Raw genomic sequence first — 10,000 nt, 5'->3', positions numbered from 1 at the left:
AGAGTGAGATGGAGAGAGAGAACAGGAGAGAGATTTAGATGGAGAGATAGCAAGATGGAGAGAGAGTGAGATGGAGAGAGAGAACAGGAGAGAGATTCAGATGGAGAGATAGCAAGATGGAGAGAGAGTGAGATGGAGAGAGAGAGAGCAGGAGAGAGATTGAGATGGAGAGAGCAAGATGGAGAGAGCGAGATGGAGAGAGTGAGAGGTAACAAGCTAGGTAGAGAGAGTGAGGGAGAGAGAGTGAGGGAGAGGGAGGGAAAGAGATAGATGGAGGGAGAGAGGGTTGGAGAGAGATGGAGGGAGAGAGAGAAATAGAGGGAGAGTGACAGAGGGAGGGAGATGGCTTTGTTCAAGATTGAGTCATTCATCTTTCTCTCTAAAGGCTTTTATTGAACCTCTCTGTCAGCGCGAGCAATCCAGCCTGTCTGTGTCTGTGGGCACGACATTTACATTTATATCCATCCGTTCGGCAGACGTCTCTCCACTGCAACGCACGCGTGAGGCAGAGCACAGCACAAGCAAACAGATAAACAGCTTCAACAATAAACAGCTAAAACAAACAATCAGATAAACAGCTTCCACAATAAACAGCTAAAACAAACAATCAGATAAACAGGTTAATCATCTCTATACAGGTCATAACTCTCACAGACACACACACACACACACACACACACACACACACACACACACACACCTCTATACAGGTCATCACTCTCACAGGGAAAACTTTAACAAGGAGTAACAGCCTTCTGGTTTAATACTCAAGGAGTAACAGCCTTCTGGTTTAATACTCAAGGAGTAACAGCCTTTACTACTCAAGGAGTAACAGCCTTCTGGTTTAATACTCAAGGAATAACAGCCTTCTGGTTTACTAACAGCCTTTACTACTCAAGGAGTAACAGCCTTCTACTCAAGGAGTAACAGCCTTCTGGTTTAATACTCAAGGAGTAACAGCCTTTAATACTCAAGGAGTAACAGCCTTTACTACTCAAGGAGTAACAGCCTTCACTACTCAAGGAGTAACAGCCTTTATTACTCAAGGAGTAACAGCCTTTTGGTTTAATACTCAAGGAGTAACAGCCTTTACTACTCAAGGAGTAACAGCCTTCTGGTTTAATACTCAAGGAGTAACAGCCTTTACTACTCAAGGAGTAACAGCCTTCTGGTTTAATACTCAAGGAATAACAGCCTTCTGGTTTACTAACAGCCTTTACTACTCAAGGAGTAACAGCCTTCTACTCAAGGAGTAACAGCCTTTACTACTCAAGGAGTAACAGCCTTCTGGTTTAATACTCAAGGAGTAACAGCCTTCTGGTTTAATACTCAAGGAGTAACAGCCTTTTGGTTCAATACTCAAGGAGTAACAGCCTTTACTACTCAAGGAGTAACAGCCTTCTGGTTTAATACTCAAGGAGTAACAGCCTTCTGGTTTAATACTCAAGGAGTAACAGCCTTCACTACTCAAGGAGTAACAGCCTTTACTACTCAAGGAGTAACAGCCTTTTGGTTTAATACTCAAGGAGTAACAGCCTTTAATACTCAAGGAGTAACAGCCTTTACTACTCAAGGAGTAACAGCCTTCTGGTTTACTACTCAAGGAGTAACAGCCTTTACTACTCAAGGAGTAACAGCCTTTTGGTTTAATACTCAAGGAGTAACAGCCTTCTGGTTTAATACTCAAGGAGTAACAGCCTTTAATACTCAAGGAGTAACAGCCTTTACTACTCAAGGAGTAACAGCCTTTAATACTCAAGGAGTAACAGCCTTTACTACTCAAGGAGTAACAGCCTTCTGGTTTAATACTCAAGGAGTAACAGCCTTTAATACTCAAGGAATAACAGCCTTTACTACTCAAGGAGTAACAGCCTTTAATACTCAAGGAGTAACAGCCTTTACTACTCAAGGAGTAACAGCCTTTAATACTCAAGGAGTAACAGCCTTCACTACTCAAGGAGTAACAGCCTTTACTACTCAAGGAGTAACAGCCTTTAATACTCAAGGAGTAACAGCCTTTACTACTCAAGGAGTAACAGCCTTCTGGTTTAATACTCAAGGAGTAACAGCCTTCTGGTTTAATACTCAAGGAGTAACAGCCTTCTGGTTTAATACTCAAGGAGTAACAGCCTTTAATACTCAAGGAGTAACAGCCTTTTGGTTTAATACTCAAGGAGTAACAGCCTTCTGGTTTACTAACAGCCTTTACTACTCAAGGAGTAACAGCCTTCTACTCAAGGAGTAACAGCCTTTACTATTCAAGGAGTAACAGCCTTTTGGTTTAATACTCAAGGAGTAACAGCCTTCTGGTTTAATACTCAAGGAGTAACAGCCTTTAATACTCAAGGAGTAACAGCCTTTTGGTTTAATACTCAAGGAGTAACAGCCTTCTGGTTTACTAACAGCCTTTACTACTCAAGGAGTAACAGCCTTCTACTCAAGGAGTAACAGCCTTTACTACTCAAGGAGTAACAGCCTTTACTACTCAAGGAGTAACAGCCTTTTGGTTTAATACTCAAGGAGTAACAGCCTTCTGGTTTAATACTCAAGGAGTAACAGCCTTCACTACTCAAGGAGTAACAGCCTTTACTACTCAAGGAGTAACAGCCTTCTGGTTTAATACTCAAGGAGTAACAGCCTTCTGCTCAAGGAGTAACAGCCTTTAATACTCAAGGAGTAACAGCCTTTACTACTCAAGGAGTAACAGCCTTTAATACTCAAGGAGTAACAGCCTTTAATACTCAAGGAGTAACAGCCTTCTGGTTTAATACTCAAGGAGTAACAGCCTTCTGGTTTAATACTCTAGGAGTAACAGCCTTCACTACTCAAGGAGTAACAGCCTTTACTACTCAAGGAGTAACAGCCTTCTGGTTTAATACTCAAGGAGTAACAGCCTTCTGGTTTAATACTCAAGGAGTAACAGCCTTCACTACTCAAGGAGTAACAGCCTTTACTACTCAAGGAGTAACAGCCTTTAATACTCAAGGAGTAACAGCCTTCTGGTTTAATACTCAAGGAGTAACAGCCTTCACTACTCAAGGAGTAACAGCCTTTACTACTCAAGGAGTAACAGCCTTTACTACTCAAGGAGTAACAGCCTTTAATACTCAAGGAGTAACAGCCTTCTGGTTTACTACTCAAGGCCTTTAGCGTGTTCAGGCTACTAATATAGGGGTATTAGAATGTTCAGGCTACTATTCAGGGGTATTAGCGTGTTCAGGCTACTATTCAGGGGTATTAGAGTGTTCAGGCTACTATTCAGGGGTATAAGAATGTTCAGGCTAATATTCAGGGGTATTAGAATGTTCAGGCTACTATTCAGGGGTATTAGAGTGTTCAGGCTACTAATATAGGGGTATTAGAGTGTTCAGGCTACTATTCAGGGGTATTAGAATGTTCAGGCTACTATTCAGGGGTATTAGAGTGTTCAGGCTACTAATATAGGGGTATTAGAGTGTTGAGGCTACTATTCAGGGGTATTAGAGTGTTCAGGCTACTATTCAGGGGTATTAGAGTGTTCAGGCTACTAATTCAATGACATCAGGGTATGAGGATAGGATAACAGAAATAGATGATACCACTGAAATCACATATCAGTTTACAGGCACACACACACACACACACACACACACACACACACACACTCATACACACACACACACATACACACATACACACACACATACACACACACACACATAGCACCATGGTAACACTGAGACAGAGAGTGGTAGGAGCTCCATGGTAACACTGAGACAGAGTTCACACACACACACACACACACACAATGGCAACACTGAGACAGAGGGTGGACAGAAACATGATCCACATTACTGAAGGGGAAAAAATGAACTGGAAACATTTTCCGTCCTCAGTAATGAGTTTACTGTGAAGAGCCGTCTCCGGTGGCTCCTCAGTCTGTTCTATGTAACCTGAGGAGGGAAGGCAGGATCAGAACACACCTGAACACACACACACACACACACACACACACACACACACACACACACACTCACACACACACTCACACACACTCACACACACACTCACACACACACACACACACACACACTCACACACATATACTCACACACACACACACACACACACACACACACACACACACACACTCACACACATATACACACACACACACACACACAATGAGAATGCCAAAGACGCAACACTCGATCATTTATTCATCTGAATTGAGTGCACTGCAAGATTAATTAAGCTGTGCAGATAAGATTCATTAGTAAACTATTGTGTTTGAAGAGTTCTCTTTTAAACCTGAGACAAGGTCAAGGCCCAGGCCAAACGTACAGAAAACCAGGGCACAGAACTACCACACACACACACACACACACACACACACACACACACACACACACACACACACACACACACAGAGAGACACAGAGACACACCACGGCACAACTATCACATAATGAAGGCAACATGATTATGCAACACAAATGATATGCTGGATCTCCACAGAAAACACACACACACACACACACACACACACATTTTGGTACAGTAGCTATAGGCTACTTCCTGGCAACTCAGCTATACAAATTATGAATAACTACTATATGAGAGAACATTAGTGTGAAATTGTGTGAGAGGGAAATTAGTCCAATCAGCGCCTTCTTATCAATTTATCAACTCAGTGGGAGATGGGAGGAGATGCGTAAAGTGCGCATAATTATGTATTAGTAACGAAACAAGAGGTGTTTCAGCATGACATATCAGCTGCTAAATTAAAACTATGTGCCTCCGAGAAATTTGAAAAATACTAAATGTTATTTTTTTTTTTTAAATGTTTATATTTGATATATCATTTAATAGGCATACAAACAAATATAATTACAAACTGTCCCACCAGCTAGCTGTTCGTGAAAAGTTTGGCCACGTCTTACCCAGAATTATCCCTAGGGGTTAGGGGTTAGGGGTTAACAGAGCAGTATAGGGTTAGGGGTTAGAGGTTAGGTTGAGTACACTGAGTGCACAGCTAAACGTAAGCAGTGTGCTCATCTAGCGCCCCGTGATCTTCAGTTCAGGCATCGTGTCTTTTCTCTCCAAGACAGCAATGTTTATACACACAAACACACACACAGACAGCAATGTTTTGAGCTCCGTATTTGTATTTGTCAAAAATTGGATAGTCGAACAGTAGGTAGGAAAGCTCATTTTTCAGCCAGTTGATTTCTTGTCTGAGAGGATACTCTATTCTGACATGCAGAAGAGTTGATTTCTTGTCTGAGAGGATACTCTATTCTGACATGCAGAAGAGTTGATTTCTTGTCTGAGAGGATACTCTATTCTGACATGCAGAAGAGTTGATTTCTTGTCTGAGAGGATACTCTATTCTGACATGCAGAAGAGTTGATTTCTTGTCTGAGAGGATACTCTATTCTGACATGCAGAAGAGTTGATTTCTTGTCTGAGAGGATACTCTATTCTGACATGCAGAAGAGTTGATTTCTTGTCTGAGAGGATACTCTATTCTGACATGCAGAAGAGTTGATTTCTTGTCTGAGAGGATACTCTATTCTGACATGCAGAAGAGTTGCTCCCTGACGTCGTAGAAATCAGATTGTTTTTATTTGTACTCGTAACGTGGTCCCTACTTACTTCTCCCAAATCCGAGGACTGACGTGGTATCGGCCGAGTAAGCTACGCCATACCAGTCCCATACACACATACTCATACCCTACTTGTCGAGTAAGCTACGCCAATACCAGTCCCATGAACAAGGAATGGGCTACACATGTACGCCGGACTACTGTAGGCTTCGGCTACTTAGATTATTGTAGCCAACCAGGATCCGGCCAGTCGGTGTGTGTGTGTGTGTGTGTGTGTGTGTGTGTGTGTGTGTGTGTGTGTGTGTGTGTGTGAGTGACCACTGTAGGTCTCGGCTACTTAGATTATTATAGCCAACCAGGATCCTGCCAGTCGGTGTGTGTGTGTGTGTGTGTGTGTGTATGTGTGTGTGTGTGTGTGTGTGTGTGTGTGTGTGTGTGTGTGTGTGTGAGTGACCACTGTAGGTCTCGGCTACTTAGATTATTATAGCCAACCAGGATCCTGCCAGTCGGTGCGCCCTGGGGCCTAAATCCCCTTTAGTCCCGCTGTCAGTCCAGCCATGTGAGAGGTGTGTGTGTGTGTGTGTGTGTGTGCGTGTGTGTGTGTGTGTGTGTGTGTGTGTTTGAGGCTGTCAGTCTAGCCATGTGAGAGGTGTGTGAAGGGCGAACACGAGGAAACTTTCAGCAGTGATATAAATACCTGTGTCGAGTGTTTTTAGTCTCCCCCATGTCTCATGTGACAGGTACACGCAGGATTGATGTGCCTCGCTGCAAGCACTCTTAGTCACAGCAAACACACACACACACACACACACACACACACTCACACACACACACATACACACACACACAGGTACACGCAGGATTGATGTGCCTCGCTGCAAGCACTCTTAGTCACAGCAAACACACACACACACACACACACACACACACACACTCACACACACACACATACACACACACACAGGTACACGCAGGGTTGATGTGCCTCGCTGCAAGCACTGTTAGTCACAGCAAACACACACACACACACACACACACACTCACACACACACACACACACACACACACACACACAGGTACACGCAGGATTGATGTGCCTCGCTGCAAGCACTGTTAGTCACAGCAAACACACACACACACACACACTCACACACACACACACACACACACACACACACACAGGTACACGCAGGATTGATGTGCCTCGCTGCAAGCACTGTTAGTCACAGCAAACACACACACACTCACACACACATACACACACTCACACACACACACACACACACACACTCACACACACACACACACACACACACACACACACATACACACACTCACACAGGTACACACAGAGTTGATGTGCCTCATTGCAAGCAATCCTAGTCACAGGAAGCACACCTCATTACTGAGATAAGAGTGTGTGGATGAATGTACTGCTTTTGTCTGTGTGTGTGTGTGTGTGTGTGTGTAAGAGACACAGAGAGAGAGATTTCCTGTTAAGCCAGACACCAAATCCAATGTGTGTTTTAAGTGGAGTCTTTCTGAGCTAGAGGGTGGTGTTAAAGCAGTGTGTGTAAGTGTGTGTGAGGGTGTGTAAGTGAGTGTGAGTGTGTGTAAGTGTGTGTGAGGGTGTGTAAGTGTGTGTCCTTGAGTGTGTCTGCTGATGCATGTGTCTTTTGGCCATTAAGTAGACAGTGACTCACTGCTTAAACCTTAAAGGTCATGCATCCTCTAGGTGTGTGAATGTGTGTGTGTGTGTGTGTGTGTGTGTGATGTGTGAAGTCAATCGCGTGTGTGTGATACACATTGAGTGTATACCAGTCATAATGGTGTGGTTGGTAATTTCTATCTCTCAGTGAAGTAAGGAATGGTATCCATTAACACACCTCTGAGAAAAAAACATTCCCCATATTATATTATATAATTATACGTTCCTTTGGAGAATTTATAAATCTGTCTAAATGTATGAATCTTCTGTTAAAATACTAAATGTATTATGATATTTACAAAATATGGTCTGGCCAGGGTAGAGGCAGAGGTACCTGAGTATAGACAGCAGGAGAGCAGTGAAGCGTCTGACATTCTGAGATAGATCTGAGATTCTGAGGTTCTGAGATAGCGCTGAGATTCTGAGATTCTGAGGTTCTGAGGTTCTGAGATAGATCTGAGGTTCTGAGATAGATCTGAGATTCTGAGGTTCTGAGATTCTGAGATTGCGCTGAGATTCTGAGATTCTGAGATTCTGAGATTGCTCTGAGATTCTGAGATCGCTCTGAGATTCTGAGATTCTGAGGTTTGAGATTCTGAGATAGATCTGAGATTCTGAGATAGATCTGAGATTCTGAGATTCTGAGGTTCTGAGATTCTGAGATAGATCTGAGATTCTGAGATTCTGAGATCGCTCTGAGATTCTGAGATTCTGAGGTTCTGAGATTCTGAGATAGATCTGAGATTCTGAGATTCTGAGATTCTGAGATTGCTCTGGGATTCTGAGATTCTGAGATTCTGAGATTCTGAGATAGATCTGAGATTCTGAGATTCTGGGATTCTGAGATTCTGAGATTCTGAGATCTGGAGTCTGGACAGCTGCTGAATGTAGAGATGCTTCACACTCACCTAGAAGGATCCTTTGGCTTTAACAGTCCAGTGTTCATCTCATCTGCACGTACATTTACAGTTAGATTGAGCTGGATTAAATGAGTATACTTCTGCACGTACATTTACAGTTAGATTGAGCTGGATTAAATGAGTATACTTCTGCACGTACATTTACAGTTAGATTGAGCTGGATTAAATGAGTATACTTCTGCCCATACATTTACAGTTATATTGATTTTCATCAAAACATTATTTGACGTAGACAACTCACTGTAAAGGAATCATAAATGTGTGCCCTTGACAATACAATTACTAATTTGAGAAAAACTTCCTTTTTGTACATACCATAAAGGTATAAATGGTGTGTAAGAGGTTTCTTGTTATGTTATGTTATGTTATGTTATGTTATGTTATGTGACGTTATGTGACTACGGTGGCCTGTGTAGGACAAACCTGGTTATAGGGTATCACTGCTTATCTCCTATAGGAGTGCCGTGACTCCACACCATACACATGGTGTCACCCCAGCATCTTTGATCGCCCTAGCTTTAAACGTTTGGTAGCCGGCTAACTGGTGTTAAATAAGTAATGTCAGAGTTTTACTCACTCCACACACCTGGAACAGTTTGTCATGTGGCTATGGTGGCCTGTTGAGCTCAAACCTAGTTATTGTATATCACTGGTTATCTCCTACAGGAGTACCAGGACACTCCACACACCTGGAGCAGTTTGTTATGCGACTATGGTGGCCTGTCTAGGACAAACCTAGTTATTGTAGGTTATCTCCTACAGGAGTACCAGGACTGCACACACCTGAAGCAGTTTGTTATGCAACTATGGTGGCCTGTCTAGGACAAACCTAGTTATTGTAGGTTATCTCCTACAGGAGTACCAGAACACACACCTGAAGCAGTTTGTTATGTGACTATGGTGGCCTGTCTAGGACAAACCTAGTTATTGTATATCACTGGTTATCTCCTACAGGAGTACCAGAACGCCACACACCTGGAGCAGTTTGTGACTCGTTTCCTGCTGAAGGAGACGACCAGCCAGCTGCACTCCCTCCAGAGCTCCATAGAGTGCGCTATGGAGACCACTGCTGAGCAGACCCGCCAGGAGAGGCAAGTCAATACACCACACTACACTACGCTACACAACACCACACTACACCACACTACACTACATTACACTACACACTACACTACGCTACGCTACGCTACACAACACCACACTACACTACATTACACTACACTACGCTACGCTACATTACATTACATTACGCTACACTACGCTACGCTACGCTACACTACACCACACTACACTATACACTACACTACACTATACACTACATTACGCTACGCTACACTACACTACACTATACACTACACTACACTACACTACACTACACAACACCACACCACACCACACCACACTACACAACACCACACCACACCACACTACACCACACCACACCACACCACACTACACTACACTACATTACGCTACACTACACTACACCACACTACACAACACCACACTACGCTACACAACACCACACTACGCTACACTACACACTATACTACACTACACTACACTGCACTACACTATACACTACACTACACTACGCTACACTACACTACACTACGCTACGCTACACTACACTACACTACACTACATTACGCTACACTACACTACACTACACTACACTACACTACACTACACCACACTACACAACACTACACTACGCTACACTACACTACACTACACTACACCACACTACACTACACCACACTACGCTACACAACACCACACTA

General features: G+C 43.2%; 1 protein-coding gene across 1 annotated transcript in view; it reads left to right on the top strand.

Moving 5' to 3' along the window:
* necab1 (N-terminal EF-hand calcium binding protein 1) overlaps positions 1-10,000 on the top strand; it is a 48,946-nt gene that overhangs the window by 12,049 nt on the left and 26,897 nt on the right. The window contains exon 6 of the mRNA XM_031586120.2: positions 9,171-9,307. Coding sequence (XP_031441980.1) covers positions 9,171-9,307 — 137 coding nt within the window. The remainder of the gene's footprint in view (positions 1-9,170; positions 9,308-10,000) is intronic.

This window comes from Clupea harengus, chromosome 19 (assembly GCF_900700415.2).
Source record: "Clupea harengus chromosome 19, Ch_v2.0.2, whole genome shotgun sequence".
Lineage (NCBI taxonomy): Eukaryota > Metazoa > Chordata > Actinopteri > Clupeiformes > Clupeidae > Clupea > Clupea harengus.
The sequence above is the reverse complement of the archived record's forward strand: the minus strand, read 5'-3'. Positions and strand labels throughout refer to the sequence as shown.